This window comes from Geotrypetes seraphini, chromosome 2 (genome assembly GCF_902459505.1).
Source record: "Geotrypetes seraphini chromosome 2, aGeoSer1.1, whole genome shotgun sequence".
Lineage (NCBI taxonomy): Eukaryota > Metazoa > Chordata > Amphibia > Gymnophiona > Dermophiidae > Geotrypetes > Geotrypetes seraphini.
The window spans coordinates 441,978,012-441,995,260 of record NC_047085.1 but is presented as its reverse complement, the minus strand read 5'-3'; the positions used below and the strand labels follow the sequence as shown (position 1 = coordinate 441,995,260).

The following is a 17,249-nucleotide window of genomic DNA, read 5'->3' as shown; positions in this document are numbered from 1 at the left end:
AAGAACATAAGACCATTATTGTTGCCATACTGAGATAGACCAAAGGTCCATCAAGCCCAGCATCCTGTTTCCAACAGAGGCCAACTCAGGTCCCGAGTACCTGGCAGAAGCCCAAATAGTAGCATCATTCCAGAGCTGAGATTGTGATGTCATAATGCCTCATTCCACCAATGTCTATGAGTCAAACTCATCATTGATGTCACAATGGCTTCATTATCCTATACTTGGCTCACATAAGAATTAGAGTATGAATGGGCACAACCACTGACCCTCAAGCCTTGCATTGAAGAATGCTGGTATAAAAAGACTGAGGTTGAGATAGACACTAAAGAGAGCTGGATCGAGGACATATGCTAGATGTAATTTACTTGGATTTCAGCAAAGCCTTTGATACAGTTCCTCATAGGAGGCTGTTGAACAAACTTGAAGGGCTGAAGTTAGGACCCAAAGTGGTGAACTGGGTCAGAAACTGGCTGTCGGACAGACGCCAGAGGGTGGTGGTTAATGGAAGTCGCTCGAAGGCAGGAAAGGTGACTAGTGGAGTCCCTCAGGGTTCGGTGCTGGGGCCAATCCTGTTCAATATGTATGTAAGTGACATTGCTGAAGGGTTAGAAGGAAAAGTGTGCCTTTTTGCAGATGATACCAAGATTTGTAACAGAGTAGACACCGAAGAGGGAGTGGAAAATATGAAAAAGGATCTGAAAAAGTTAGAGGATTGGTCTAATGCCTGGCAACTAAAATTCAATGCAAAGAAATGCAGAGTAATGCATTTGGGGATTAATAATAGGAAGGAACCGTATATGCTGGGAGGAGAGAAGCTGATATACACGGACGGGGAGAGGGACCTTGGGGTGATAGTGTCTGAAGATCTAAAGGTGAAAAAACAGTGTGACAAGGCAGTGGCTGCTGCCAGAAGGATTCTGGGCTGTATAAAGAGAGGTGTAGTCAGTAGAAGGAAGAAGGTGTTGATGCCCCTGTACAGGTCATTGGTGAGGCCCCACTTGGAGTATTGTGTTCAGTTTTGGAGACCGTATCTGGTGAAAGACGTAAGAAGACTTGAGGCGGTCCAGAGGAGGGTGATGAAAATGATAGGAGGCTTGCGCCAGAAGACGTATGAGGAGAGACTGGAAGCCCTGAATATATATACCCTAGAGGAAAGGAGAGACAAGGGAGATATGATTCAGACATTCAAATACTTAAAGGGTATTAACGTAGAACAAAATCTTTTCCAGAGAAAGGAAAATGGTAAAACCAGATGACATAATTTGAGGTTGAGGGGTGGTAAATTCAGGGGCAATGTTAGGAAATTCTACTTTACGGAGAGGGTGGTGGATGCCTGGAATGCGCTCCCGAGAGAGGTGGTGGAGAGTAAAACTGTGACTGAGTTCAAAGTAGCGTGGGATGAACACAGAAGATTTGGAATCAGAAAATAATATTAAATATTGAACTAGGCCAGTTACTGGGCAGACTTGCACGGTCTGTGTCTGTGTATGGCCGTTTGGTGGAGGATGGGCAGGGGAGGTTTCAATGGCTGGGAGGGTGTAGATGGGCTGGAGTAAGTCTTAACAGAGATTTCGCCAGTTGGAACCCAAGCATAGTACCGGGTAAAGCTTTGGATTCTTGCCCAGAAATAGCTAAGAAGAAAAAAAAAATAAAAAATTTAAATTGAATCAGGTTGGGCAGACTGGATGGACCATTCGGATCTTTATCTGCCGTCATCTACTATGTTACTATGTTACATGGGATGGTTTCCCATGGGGATGGCGATGAATTTTGTCACTGTGTCATTCTCTACTGTACACATTGAGGAGCATAATCAAAAGAAATGTCTAAGTCCGTTTTGGGCCTAAGTCACAAGTCGCCCATAGTCGGACACGGGAAAAGGTCCATTTTCGCAAAATATGTCCAGCATATTTTTTTTTCAAAAATCGTCCAACTGTACGTCCAGCCGTCTGATCGCCAAGACCGCTAAGTTGTCCATCTTTATACCCCATTTTCGTCCAAAAATTTATCCAAGTCACAAACGCCTAGAAAAAGATCTTTTGGGCGTGGGAGGGGCCAGAAAGGTAATGGACTAGACACCCAAACATGGCACCAGAGTAGTGGGGTAACTTACAGAGCACTGCTGTAAACTTCACAGGAAGGGTCCCACATACACATCTCACTACTGCTCCTTATAGGTCATGGTGAGCCCCCCAAAACACCCCCAGAATCTACTAGACCCACCTATCTACCACCCCAATAGCCCTTATGGCTGTAGGAGCACTTATATGGCAATACAAAAGGGTTTGGAGGGTTTTGAGGGGGTGCAAATTTTTTTTTTTTAACTATGAATGCAGTGATTAGAGAGGCTTATGGGCCTGGGTCCTCCTCTCCATGGTTCACTAACTTACCCCCAAGAGCACTTAAGCCACCTCTCTGCAGCTCTACTAGGCTTTCCTATGCCAGGCTGCCAGGTGCTGATGTTCTGGAGGCAGATATGTAAAGTTGGTATTATGATTTTTATGGGGATGGGAGGCAGTGATGACTGGGGCAGTGTGTGGAAGTCTGTACTTTGTGTCTGCATTGCTTATCTGGTCACTTTGGATACCTTTTGTGGACTTAGACCTGGTTTTAGATGGCCTAAGTCACAACAACCAAGTTCCTTCTTGGCAGTGCTGTTAAACTTTCAGTTATACAGTGCTCCCTTGTCAGCTTTTCGTGGTCCCGGTCATTCATGGTATTTTTTGACCATGAATGACCGGGCACAAGAGGGCAGCTGGAGGGGCAGGAGAGGGCAGCCAGAGCGCCGGCGAGTGAAGGATATCACTCGCTGTATGCTCTGATCGCCTCTTCCTGTACTAAAGTCAGGCCTCACCAATCAGGAGCTGCTGTGACACGCAGATGGCTGCAGTTTATAATAAAAATTTACACACATAATAAAATAAAAAATACAAAATAATAATAATAATAATAATTTTATTCTTATATACCGCCCTACCCTTCGAGTTCTAGGCGGTTTACAATAATTACATTAGGATCCGCATTGACATGCCGATTTACAACATTTTATTGGATTAACAACAAATTTAGCCGAACTTGGCTGATGAAGAGGGAGTGAGTAGAAGCGAGGGAAGAAAGCGTTAAGGAGGGGGGAAGAGGGCCGCGAGTGGGGCCCGGTAATACCGGAGAGGGGCGGTTACGGGTCTTGTTTGTTGAATAGGTAAGTTTTGAGAGTTTTTCTGAAGCCGAGGTAAGTGGGGGCCTCAAGTATCATTTGGGCAAGCCATGGGTTCATCTTGGCTGCTAGGAAGGCAAAGGTTTTGTCTAGGAAACTATTGAGATGACAAAGCTTTAGTGAGGGGTAGGCGAACAGTTGAATTCTGCGGGATTTTTTGTTGGTGCAGTAAAGGCTAAAGAGGGGTTGATGTAACTTGGCGAGAGGCCATTTACCGATTTGTAGCAGAAGCATGCGAATTTGAAAAGTACTCTGGATTCGAAAGGCAGCCAGTGAAGTTGGTGATAGAAAGGGGTGATATGATCCCATTTCTTTAGGCCAAAGATGAGACGAACGGCGGTGTTTTGGATCAGTTTTAGTCTCCTGGTAGTTTTCTTTGTGGAGTTTAGGTAGATAATATTACAGTAGTCTAGTATGCTGAGAATGGCAGATTGCACTAGTAGGCTGAAGGCGGTGTTGTTTAAATATTTTTTTATAGTACGTAGTTTCCAGAGTGCCAAGAAACATTTCCTGACAATAATAATAATAATAATAACTTTATTCTTGTATCCCGCAATACCATGGAAGTTCAATGCGGTTAACAATAGAAGAGACTGTACATTTACAGCGATGATACATATTACAGTGTTATTACATTTACAAAGATGTTACATAAATAGCAGTAATAAAAAGGCATATACTAAAGAAGAGACTGTACGTATACAGCGATGTTCCATGTTAAAGCGGTGGTACATTTACAGTGATGTTAAATGTGAGGCAATGAAAAGGCAGGGCAATTAGATAAAACAGAGCTTGAGAAAGAGAGGCCATAGTGGCTTGGGAGGGGGGCGTAGTCAGAGGGAATGGAGGCATGTCGAGGTCAGGAGGGTGCAGGGAAGGGGGGAAGGCAGCGTTATCGGAATTTGTCAAAGAGGTAGGTTTTTAGTGACTTCCTGAACAGGTGGTAGGGCGGGGAGTTGGAGATGAGGGCGGTAAGGCAATTGTTCCATTTGCCCGCTTGGAATGCTAGGGTTCTATCAGTGAATCTCTTGTAGAGGCAGCCTTTTAGGGAGGGAAAGGTGAATAGGTGGGCGTTTCGTGTGCGAGAGGGGCCTGCTATTTCAAGGTGCTCAGACAAGTAGATTGGGGAAGATCCTGTTAGAGTTTTGAAACAGAGGCAGGCGAACTTAAAGATGATCCTTGCCTCTACTGGGAGCCAATGGAGTTTGGTGTAGTAGGGGCTAACATGGTCGTATTTTTTGAGATCATAGATGAGGCGGACGGCCGCATTTTGGACTGTTCTAAGACGTTTGATGGTATTTTTATAGGATCCCAGGTAAATAATGTTGCAGTAGTCTAATATGCTTAATACCAGAGATTGGACGAGTAGACGGAAGGCTTGGTGGTCGAAGTAGCGTTTGATGGTGCACAGTTTCCAGAGGGTACGGAAACATTTTTTCACCTGGGCACTGGTATGGTCATCGAAGGTTAGGGTGCGGTCCAGGATGACTCCAAGGATTTTTATGGTGGGTAAGATAGGGTAATCTAGCCCATTCAATCTGAGGGAAGTGTTTGTTAATTTGTGGTTGGGACTCGCTAGGAAGATTTTGGTTTTTTCAGAGTTCAATTTTAATTTGAGTTTTGAGGTCCACAGTTCTAACTTGGTGAGGATAGATGCGATGAGTTTTTCCGTTTCTAGAGTGAGTGAGGTAATGGGAACAATGATGGTGATGTCATCTGCATATATGAACGATTTTAGGTTAGAGTTTGCTAGGCTTCGTGCCAGAGGGGTCAAGTAAATATTGAATAGGGAGGGGGATAGGGGAGAGCCTTGTGGGACTCCACAAGGGTTACGCCAGTGGTGGGAGAAGGCTCCATTACTGTGGACCTGGTAGGTACGGTTGGTTAGGAAGCCTGTGAACCAATCTATTACCTGACCGGAGATGCCGATGGAGTCAAGGCAGTTGAGCATAATGTCGTGGTCGACCAGGTCGAAGGCACTACTCAAATCGAATTGAAGTATCAGGGCGCTTTTACCCAGTGAGAACAGGTGGAGGAGGTAATTTGTCAGGGCAGCTAGGACGGTTTCGGTGCTATGATTTGGGCGGAAACCGGACTGGGAGTCATGAAGAATATTGAACTTGTCGAGGTAATTCGTAAGGTTGTTGTTGACAAGACCTTCCATGAGTTTTTGGAAGAGTGGTATGTTGGCGATGGGTCTGTAGTTGGTGATGGAAGAGATTGGCTCCTTGGGTTGTTTAGGGATAGGGGAAATGAGGATGTGGCCAAGTTCGGACGGGAAGTGTCCAGTGGACAGGCATAGAGATACCCAATGAGGTCGGTGTGAGTTTCTAAGGATAACTTTTTATCGAGCGTGACTCCTAGAATTTTTACGGTGTTTTCGAGGAGGAAAGTCCTTCCTTTCAGTTGAATTGTGGTATCCTTGATTTTGTCATTGGGGGTGGCAAGGAAGAATTTTGTTTTGTCGGAGTTTAGTTTCAGCCTGAATGCTAGCATCCAGAGTTCAATCTGGTTGAGGATGTTTGTAATGTAATCGAGTAGTTCTGGTGAGAAACGGTTAAGAGGGATGAGTATTGTGATGTCGTCTGCATAGATGAAAAATTTGAGCTTGAGGGTAAGTAGGAGGTTGCCTAGGGAGGCCAGGTAGATATTGAACAGAGTGGGGGATAGTGGGGAGCCCTGCGGGACCCCGCAAGTGTTGTCCTAGCTGTATGAGATAGAGTTGTTCTGGAGTACTTTGTAGGATCTATTTTTTAGGAACCCCTGAAACCAGTTGAGGACCTGATCAGAGATGCCTATGTGTGTCAGACAATCCAGGAGAATGGTGTGGTCAACCAGGTCGAAGGCACTGCTTAGGTCTAGTTGTATGATCAAGGCGCTAGAGCCTTGGCTAAAGAGTGTGTGGAGATGGTCAAGAAGGGCGGCTATGATGGTTTCAGTGCTGTGGTCTGCGCGAAAGCCTGATTGGTAGTCGCTTAGGATGTTGAATTTATCTAGGTATGAGGAGAGTTCAGCCTTTACCACCCCTTCTGTTATTTTGGTGAATAGGGGGATGCTTGCGATCGGTCTGTAATTGGAGGGGGAATTTGGTGATTCTTTTGCGTTTTTAATAATAGGGGTAATCATGATGTGCCCTTGCTCTGATGGGAAGTTTCCTGTGGATAGAAGGGAGTTGATCCATGTCATCATGTTTACTTTGAAGTGGCTCGGGGCAGTTTTCATGATGTTTGGGGGGCATGTGTCCAGTTTACAGAAGGAGTGGGTGTATTTGTTGTAGTAGGTGTTAAAGGTTTGCCAGTTAATTGGTGAGAATTGTTTCCAGCTAAGGTTTGTTCTGGATCCTGGGTCTGGGTTAGATATACCAGAGTCTGTGTAGGATGTGTCCGTGTCTGGGAGAATGGGGAATTGTTCGAGGGAATTGGTCCTAGTAGGTAAAGTTGATCTTAATGTTTGAATCTTGTTGTTGAAGAAGTCTGCAAGGGAGTTGGCAGTTAGAGTGGGTTCTTCATGGGTGTTTGTGATGGTATCGATGTTGTATAAGTCATTTACTAATTTAAATAGGCTGGAACTGTTGGTCTTAATGTTGCCGATTTTGTGGGAGTAGAAATTTTTTCTTTTTTCCTTAGTTAGGTTTTTGTAATTATTTAGTTTTTTCCTCCATGCCAGTCTGTGTTCTTGGGTTCCTGATTTCTGCCATAGTCTTTCTGCTTTTCTGAGATCCTTCTTTAATAGATGCAATTCTGGATCAAACCAGCCTTCTTGATTTGTATTTCTTATTCTGCGTATCTTGATGGGGGCAATCTCGTTTAGAATATTCATGCTCTCCTCGATCCAGGCGGTCATGAGTTGCTCGGTTTCTTCGGTTTGGTTGGTGTTTGTTTCGAAACGGGACCAGAATTCCACTGGGTCAATCTTTCCTCTGGTAGAGTTCAATCTTTCCTCTGGTAGAGTGTGTTTTGGTGATTCTAGATTTGTGGTTTTTGGGGGGTTTAAGTTGGCATCCTATTGTGAAGGTGCATAGATGGTGATCCGACCAGAGAGAGTCGGACCAACTGCCTTGTTTCCAATAGAATGTGGGGCTGGCCAGTTCCTTGGAGGAGAACGTTACAAGGTCTAGTTGGTGACCTCTTTGGTGGGTTTTGATAGGGGGTTGTTTGGCAAAACCTAGTTGGGTGAGCAGTGTCCATAGGTCCGATATTTCTGGTTGGTCTGTTTGCTCAAGATGGAGGTTAATGTCCCCACATAGTAGATTGTAGGGGCTTGTTAAGGAGTTAGTTAGAAGGGATTCTGTGAAGTCCTCTTTGGTCAGGGACCATTTTTTTGGCGGGATGTAAAATAGAGTGATGGTTAGCGAGGCTGGTATTGATTTTGAGGTTAGTGAGATAGTTAGTATTTCTGCGTTTGGCGTGGATATTGAGTTGAGAATGGCACAATTTATCTGCTCTTGGTAGATTATAGCTAGTCCTCCTCCTCTTCCCCATGTTCTGGCTAGTGAAAGAATCTTGAATTCTGGGGGTAGACAATCTTTGATGATGATATCTTTGTCTGATAGCAGCCAGGTTTCCGCGAGAAGGATAAAGTCAGGGTTAGTTTCAGTTAGCCAATCTCTGATCAGAATCGATTTGTTTCGCATTGATCTGATATTTAGGTAAGCGCCTCGTAGGAGCTGGTGGTTGGTGTGGTCGATTGGTGAGAGGTGGGAGTAAGAGTTTTTTTTAGTGACCTTGGTTTATTTGGTCGAGGCTTGGTTGGTTTGTGAGGGTGAGTGTGGATTGGGGGCGGGTTCGAGATTGGGGGATCTTGTATGAAAGTTGGCGAGTGAAAGTTGGTGTTTTAGGTTTAGCCGATCGGTGTAAGGTGATGTGGATGGGGATGGGGGATGTGTTAGCATGTTCTGCGTTGCAGCATCTGGTGGTGAACAGGTAGAACATAAGAACATAAGAACATAAGCAGTGCCTCCGCCGGGTCAGACCATAGGTCCATCCTGCCCAGCAGTCCGCTCCCGCGGCGGCCCAAACAGGTCACGACCTGTCTGAATCACTAGAAGGGGCCCCCTTGCCACCTTGGTTTCCCATTGAGTCCTATCTTCCCATCGAAGTCCTAACCCTTCGGTCTTGCACATGCACGAGCTGGTTGGGTTTCTATACTTATTACCTGGTTAGCTTTCTATACCTATGTTGCATCCCAGCACCTCTCTCAGTATCCCACGATCCCTTTATCCTTCAGGAATCCGTCCAATCCCTGTTTGAATCCCTGTACCGTACCGTAGAGTAAGAGTAGTGCTGAGAGTTGGTGCGTGTTTGGATGTGCCATGGTGAGGGGCTGGGGCGACAGTGGTTGTGGCTTGGGGATTTACCTGGGGGCTTTGTGGGCTGTAACTGGGAGGGGAGTGGCACAGTAGGTAATTAGCGAGGTCTTTCTCTTGGCTTTTTCTAGGTTGGTCTGGCTTAATGCCGCGAAGAATAAACAAAGCTGTTTGTGTGCCATTATTTGTTGTGTTGTTAAGTTGTAACCACAAGAAGCCTAGATCAGCGTTTCTCAACTCGGTCCTGGAGTATCCCAATGCCAGTCAGGTTTTCAGGATATCCAACATGAATATGCATAAAATGAATTTGCATAAAATGGAGGTAGTGTATGCAAATCAAATTTATGCATATTCATGGTGGATATCCTGAAAACCTGACTGGCAAGGGGGTACTCCAGTACTGAGATGAGAAACACTGGCCGAGATCAACAAAGAAAATATGAAGGGAGGAAGGGGTGGGGGAGGTAAAGGGGAGAGGGAGATGTGGCAAAGAAGGGAAAAGAATAGAAGGCCTGGGAGTTATGGGGAGGGGAGGGTGATAAACATAGGGAAGTATCATTTCAGATCCAAGAGATATTGTAACCCACAATTTTTTTTTCTGGTTGACAACTAATTTTTTTTTCTGGTTGAGCTGGACAAACCAACTCAAGTTAAGAAGGAAACAATATAAATCAATCATACAACCTCCTTAAAATACAAATCACACACTCCAAGGACCATTGATGAAATGAAAGTGTTAGAAAACCCTAATCTCTAGCAATGCCATGCTCTAAGACGTAAAAACACCCAGAACAGAAGAAAAAGCCTCGGAACTCCTTCCACACCAACCTAAGTTGAATTAAGACTATGAGAAAATATCCGGGGTGAGTGACCTCATTGGCATAAAAAACCTCCTGAACTGGGATGCATCCTTGGAGTGTGTGATTTGTATTTTAAGAGGGTTCTATGGTTGATGTGCACTGTACATAAAGAGGAATTAGGAGGGGGTGCTAAAAGTTTTCAGCCCAACCAACCAACTTCCTAAATTCTGAGTATTATTTTGCCACTATAATTATCTTATTTCATTAAATACCAATTTGCAGAAATGAAATTCTATGTTTTGACATTGTTTCAGATAAGAACATAAGAATAGACTTATTGAGTCAGACCAATGGTCCATCTGGCCCAATAGAGCGACTTCATGGTGGCCAATCCAGGTCACTAGTACCTGTCAAAACCCCAAAAAGAAGCAACATTCCATGCTACCAATCCAGGGCAAGCAGTGGCTTCCCCAATGTCTATCTCAATAACATATGGACTTTTTCTCCAGGAAATTGTCCAACCTTTCTTCAAACCAGTTAACTGCTCTTACCACAACCTCTGGCAACACATTCCAGAGCTTAACTATTCTCTGAGTGAAAAAATATTTCCCCCCCCTATTGGTTTTAAAAGTATTTCCCTGTAGCTTTGAGTGTCCCCTAGTCTTTGTAATTTTTGATGGAGTGAAAAATTGATCCACTTGTACCCATTCTACACCATTCAGGATTTTGTAGACTTCAATTATATCTCCCCTCAGTCATCTCTTTTCCAAGTGGAGGAACCCTAACCTTTTTAGTCTTTCCTCATACGAGAGGAGTTCCATCGCTTTTAACATCTTGGTCGCTTATCTTTGAAGATTTTCTAGTTCTGCTATATCTTTCTTGTGATAAGGCGACCAGAATTGAATGCAATACTCCAGCTGAGATCACACCATGGAGTGATACAGAGGCATTATAATATCTTTAGTCTTGTTAACCATCCCTTTTTTAAATAATTCCTAGCATCTTGTTTACTTTTATGGCCACCGTCGCCCATTGAGCAGAAGGTTTCATTGTATTGTCTACAACAAGGGTCCCCAAAGTCCCTCCTTGAGGGCTGAATCCAGTGCATGCATATTCATTGGGGAAATCCTGAAAACCCGACTGGATTCGGCCCTCAAGGAGGAACTTTGGGGACTCCTGGTCTACAATGATACCCAGATCTTTTTCTTGGGCACTATCCCATAAGGAGGACCCTAGCATCTAGTAACTATGATTTGGGTTATTCTTCCTAATGTGCACCACTTTGCATTTGTCCACATTAAATTTCATCTTCCATTTGGATGCCCAGTCTTCCAATTTCCAATGGTCTGCCTGCAATTTTTCACAAACTGCATGTGTTTTAACAACTTTGAACAGTTTAGTATCATCTGCAAATTTAATCACCTCATTGTTCCAATTTCCAGATCATTTATAAATAAGTTAAATAGCACCGATCCTAGTGGAACTCCATTATTTACCCTCCTCTATTGAGAAAAATGGCCATTTAACCCTGCTTTCTGTTTTCAGTCCAATAACCAATTCCTCTCAAAGAAGTTCAGCAAATTGGTGAGACAAGGTTTCCCTTGGCCGAACCCATGCTAACTCTGTCCCATTAAATCATGTTTGTCTATGTGTTCCACAATTTTATTTTTTATAATTGGTTACACTATTTTGCTCAGCACTGAAGTTAGACTTACTGGTCTGTAATTTCCTGGATCTTCTCTGGAACCTTTTTAAAAATCAATGTAACATTGGCCACCCTCCAATCTTCAGGTACTATAGACAATTTTAGTGACGTGTTACAGATCACCAACAGCAGGTCAGCAATTTCATGTTTGAGTTCTTTTAGTACTCTGGGATATATACCATCCAGTCCAGGTGACATCCAGATTCATGGAGATTTCTTTCAGTTCCTCTGCATCATCACCCTTAAAAACCATTTCCGGTTCAGGTAGATCTCTTACATCTTCTTCGATAAAGACCGAAGCAAAAAAATTCATTCATTCTCTCTGCTATGGCCTTATCCTCCCTGAGCATCCCTTTTGCTCCTTGATCATTCAATGGTCCCACAGATTCCCTCACAGGCTTTCTGCTTCGGATGTACCTAAAAAAATTGTTACTATGACTGACCATATCCACTTCATTCTCTTCTTGCTTGGGCTGAGAACTTTTCAGCATCTCCTCTAATTTGCTCTACCATAGGGCAATCTAGGCTGCAACATTCTGATAGTGACACCTTTTTACATCAAAGAGAGTTTTCTGAGGTACTTTTCTGTAGTTAGCCATCTCAGTGTAACTAATTGCATCATAGTGTATTCCTCCTTTACAGCTATAACATTTTCTCCTGAAGTGAAAGGAGATAGATAAGACCATATCCAATTGTTCAGCTTAAGTATCGTATCAACAGAGTGGCAGATCCAGGTGCTGAATAAACATGCACTCAGCATCTACACCCTAAAAAAAAAAAAAAAATCTTTGCATTTGAAAAATAAAAATTGTCTTTCTCGTGTGTGCTAATCTAGGCGATGTTAGCTGTCAGAGCTCTAGGAAAGAAAAGGTACCGAGGAGAGAGGAAGAACAGTGAGACAAATCTAAACCATGTTTTGAAATTAAATTGCATTTGTTATCATCCTAGGCTTATGACTACTAGAAGATAGTCAAAACAAGAAAGAATAGCGCTTGCGGATGTAAATTGCATCGCCAAGACTTCAACATGAGTTATTTTATTTAAAAGCACGGCGACTGAACATTTGAAACGCATTTGCGTGTTTTAAAGGAAAGCCTCATAAAATGACTGAAATCACATACTAGGACATTAAGCTCTTTGATTCCAAGGAAATGCAGGTAGAAATGTCAATCGGAGGGGCTTCGGCTTTCTATGAGAGAAAACTCCTTTCTCGATGGTGAACGAGGTCACAAACATAGCGTAATCTACAAAAATAATGTATCTGTATCTGTTCTGTGGTAACTACGCCATAAAAACCGTAGAGGAAAGGATGCCAGAGCGCAGTCATGCAAATAACAAATTAGCAGAGTCCACAAATACAGACGCGTCTGTTCCATGAGATATTTCTTTCATGCGTCACTACAGCCGATTGTGCCAGTCCAATGACTATCCGATGATAAGGTTAAACTTCATTAGCATTCAAATGAGACACAATCATTTAAAAAAGGATTATGGAAAAGTATTAAATTTAAATGTGCCTGACAGAGCCATTGCATTAGGGTGTGTTGATATGATGTGATTATTTCAATATATAATTCAGTTGTGTTATGGTGAAACTGCACTCGATCTATTCAAACAGAATTCTGCCCTATTATTAACAACCTCAGTGAATGACTTCCCTTAATAGCTGCACATTCTGTATTATAAGTTTTAAATCGATGCTTTCATTATTTAAGTATGCAATATTGAAATGTATCTTTGGCTAAGAATAAATTATTCCAAGGTTCCCTGTAGCTATAAATTAACAAATGAGATTAAAAGCACAGGCAGCTAAATGTTACAAATAAAAATACAATAGTACAATTTATCGATTACATGCAAAATATAATATCTTTCTAGAATCACCTCCTTGTATAAGTCATTAACTCCTATTTGTTTTGGATTGACCATTGTCTAATTAGTTTGCTTTCCCAATTTACAAATTCTCAAACCGTTTCCTGGAACTGTTGCCTCGAGCTCTTTTTCAGCAATTTCTGTTTTTCTTTTTTAAAAACGATCTTCTTTTGAAATTGCCTTCTGGACTACAGGCTAATTAAAGAAACATCTCAGGCCCTCTCATCTATTACCTATTTGATACTATCATATTTATCAACATCTTGTAGTGTTTGGTTCAGGATCTTACCGTCAAAATTCTGCTAAAAATGTGAATATCCAGGGCACATCATGAGGTTTGGAGCAGCACCAGAACAGTGAGTTTTAATAGTAGAACTAGATATTTCACATCAATTTCCATAGCACTAAGTAAATATAGGGTTTAGCCCAATTAGAGGATTTTAAATACATACATTTCCTTTAAAAAGTGACAAGTATTTTTTTAGACTATTCTTTTCACAGAAAAACAGACTCCATTTTGTTTTGGGAATCAGGAATATCAAAATGTGTTTAGTGAATAAGAAACGCAGTATAAACAAAGCCTATTTGGTGTGTTGGCCTTCAATTTTAATTTATTTGTATTCCTATTTTACTAGGCATTGTTTTGGATGATTGATATACAGTATACTCCAGACAATAAATCAGATTTCCTTTTTCTTTCAGAGAGAGAGAGAGAGAGAAAACCGGTTTTACTCAGCACGGAAAAGGATTACTATGACTCCATTTCTCCTTTCTTAGGTTGACCGAACTGCTGATATGGTCGGCATCCATCTTTTTTTTTTTTTTTTTCTTTGCACTTAGAGGGGGATCTCTGACTTAAAACCTTTGCCATTTGATACAGCGCCAAAATACCATCTCTATGGTCTACTGAGCAGCCAAGAGAATGAATTGTGTGATTCTCTGTACTTAGGACATTACTATCAGGATACATCTAATATTTTCAGTTTAATGTCAGACATGCCTTCACTCTTTAGCTTTGTTTTTTCTTAAGATTTACCTCCCCCACCGTTTTTGTGTTTATTTACGCTTTATGTAAAGATGAGACAGTTCATGCATCAGCCCTGACTTGCCTTAGATAAATGGTTTTCGTTTAACTGAAGATATCTATCCCATACATACATTCCTAGCCGTAATATCGCATGGATCTAGTTGTTAATCTATTTTAACCAGTGGTTGTACAAATAGGAATTTGCACAGGTAATTCCCAATACTGCACAGAACGTATTCCATCTGCAGTGCTGAGTAGCTTTATGGAACTGCAAAAATATTTCCTTCTATCGTTATCTGGCAGAGCAGAGCATCTTACAACAGAGATATACAGTATATAATTCCATTCACAATACAAACTGGCCTATTATAATCTCCTCCCCCCCAAAAGCAACAACCCCAGAAAGGAACAACTGAAATGGCAAATGACATGAATGTAATAATTCTCTATTAGCATTACCTGTTTTGATTGCATATTTCAGTGTTGTTCTGCAGTTTGCCAAAATATCTTCTAAGGTCTGTGGCTGTTCGGACAGTTCCCAATTATATTCTTGAAGAAGCTCATTTGGATAATGGAAATCAATTACTTTTGTTGATCTGTCAAACGATTTTACTATATATTGAAGTAGAATGTCCACAACATCTTGCAGAAAGGCCAAAGTTGTCATTTCGCCATTAGATACTGGCAGAAGATCTGAAATAAACATGCAAAAAGACACTTTTATAGAATTATGTTATATACTTCAATGAGGTAAAAACAATTTCTAATATATTCCCCTTTCAATTCTGATTCATGTGTTTATCGTAAAACCAAACAAAAATTGGTGTGTTGTAAACTGAAAAGAAGGCTCTATCTTATTATTTCTGATAAAACAAAGAAAATGCTTAAGAAAAATTATTAAAGCCTTTAACAGCACCAGCTACAAAAATACTAATATGAATAAAATGTCTGAGTTTTGATTTGCTAAATGTCACATAATAAATAATCTTAAACTATACAGTCATGCATTTACACGATATATACCTCCATGATGGTTTCACTTGTTTCAAGCCCTTTTTTGAACAAAATGAAGCGAATAACGTAAAAAAAAAAATCATTTTTGGTTTGCATTTAAATTTGTTATCTCATGCCAAACATAACACTGGTGAAAAATAAATTTCTGCTAAAGCCATACAGTGTTCCAGAAGGAATTTAAAATTGGGGTTGAATCTGCAGCATTCCGTTATATACTTGCACACTGGGCCCTGAAATCAAAATTTGTCACAAAGGAATGCTACCTGGTCACTCATAAACCTGCCCCACATATCCACACGATCAGGTAGTCCAACAAAAATTAAGATGGCCTGACCCTATAATTTTAATACTTGTTTGCTATTGTTTTGTGTTTTTTTTTAAAACATTAACGCCTTTTGTAGCATTAATAGCTTTAATTGTGCAGTTATACTGGGTTAAACTTTACTTCCCACTTAAGGCCATGTACAAAATAAAATAAATGCAACAGTAAGATAAAATTCAATTTAACTGAAAATAATACTGTTTTAAGACCATATTCACATTCCAATAACTGGTTACTAATTTCGGAAAATCCTTTAACTTCGAAAGCTTAGCATTTTTATACTTATCTCCCTATCTTTAATAACCAGAATATAACTGCATGCAAATATTTATATGATGTGATAAACCACTGACAGTAGTACTTCAATTTGCAAAACATGAAGGCGTGCACATTTCATGTTTACCTGTCGAATACAAGAATGAATAGTTTATTTGGTCTTTCTGGCAGCTACATGGCTTTTTGTCACAGACGCAAGCCAGTTTCTTGTCCTCTGGCTTGGCACCCTCCTTGATCCCAGTATCCATTGGTTTCTCACCATCTCCATATAATAAAGCTATTAACGAAGCACATGAAACCTAAAGCATTAATAACTAGAATATGAATAATGAAACACAGACAGTATGACCTACCACAGGTAAATTCAATAAAGTAGGAATTATTCTCATAAATGGAAATGCAGACTTGTTTATGGTAAGGAAGAATTCCTACACTGGTTTCTCTCTCTGTAATTCACTTAGAAAATTGATACAACAGAGTATGTGGCCTATATTTAATTTGATATCATTTAATGATCTTACACTTACCGCAAAGTTTGGAGCTAATTCCTCCTGTAAACTTCTGAGCAACCTGACACCAGGCTTTTGCTGGAATAAAAGAGATTGTTTTGTTGTTGATTTTTTTTTTTAAAATGAGAACTATTCTTCTTTTTAGCTAAACTATATCTGAGATTTTAGGATGTGCAAAGGAGATTCTAGTTGGTGATTTTACAACAGATTCATGTTACAGAATATTTACTGTTATAAGTATGTAACGTGCAAAAAACAAACAAACAAAAAACCGAATTAAACTTTAGCAGTATATCATTTTCGCAATAGCAGCTGCCTGCAAAAGCATCCTGTAGTACCATTGTTTTCATAAAACAAAAGACACAGAACCCTCTTTAGATTTATAATATCCAGAAACACCCCAAGTCTATTCTATTGGGACAGAACGATTTCCAAATTAAGTTTCGGCTTAAAACAAAACACTGGGCATGAGATTTCTTCTGAGAATCCGAGAGATGCCCAGAGTGGTAGGATTTCTCGTTTACAACGCTATTTGCTGGTACCATGCACAGCTTCTTCTATTGTTTTAATCCATTCTCTGATGAGGATGAATGCATTAGTTAATTAGGACAGATCGTCTGAATCCACTGTTGCATAGTAGTGGGCAGGACGCTGGACAGAGGTTCGGTAAACGGAGTAATCACTGACATCTCTGCTGGACACTTGTTTTTCTGTAACTTTGCCATTGATCTTTTTATTTTTTATTTTTATTTTTGGGGGGGGGGGGGTCGTCTGCCTCCCACATGATATCCAGGGCTCATCTACCCGGAAAAAAAAGGAGAAGCATTTCCCTACCTGTGTTAGGATTCTCGGGCTCGCTAGCTCCGTTCTCCGACCCAAAGGTCCAAAATCCGGAGCCCGGAGCTGCCATCGAAGCCTTTTGTACCGAAGGCCAATGGATTAGGCAGAGAGCAAAAGATAATTTCTCATAGACACGCACGCACAGAAAGGACGAGTTGCTGGCGATCCGTGGACGGCAGCTTAGACAGGGCAATTCCCGCCTCTCATCTGTGTGCCTCGGAGTCTCCGGTGACGGAGGAAACGATAAAGCAACTGGGAAAGTGTTTGATGGACAATGAAGGGAGGGAGCCAAGTGGAGGAGGAGAACTGCGTGAGCCTGTGCTTGCCGTCTCTGCTTGGGGGTTGGGAATAAGGGGGCAAAA

At 41.4% G+C, this 17,249-nt stretch overlaps 1 protein-coding gene across 1 annotated transcript in view; it reads right to left on the bottom strand.

Moving 5' to 3' along the window:
* Positions 1-16,957, bottom strand: part of GAD2 (glutamate decarboxylase 2) — a 149,260-nt gene extending 132,303 nt beyond the window's left edge. The window contains exons 1-4 of the mRNA XM_033934223.1: positions 16,882-16,957; positions 16,066-16,125; positions 15,666-15,815; positions 14,386-14,619 (exon numbers count right to left, since the gene is read on the bottom strand). Coding sequence (XP_033790114.1) covers positions 14,386-14,619; positions 15,666-15,815; positions 16,066-16,125; positions 16,882-16,957 — 520 coding nt within the window. The remainder of the gene's footprint in view (positions 1-14,385; positions 14,620-15,665; positions 15,816-16,065; positions 16,126-16,881) is intronic.
* Between the last annotated feature and the right edge of the window lie 292 nt (positions 16,958-17,249).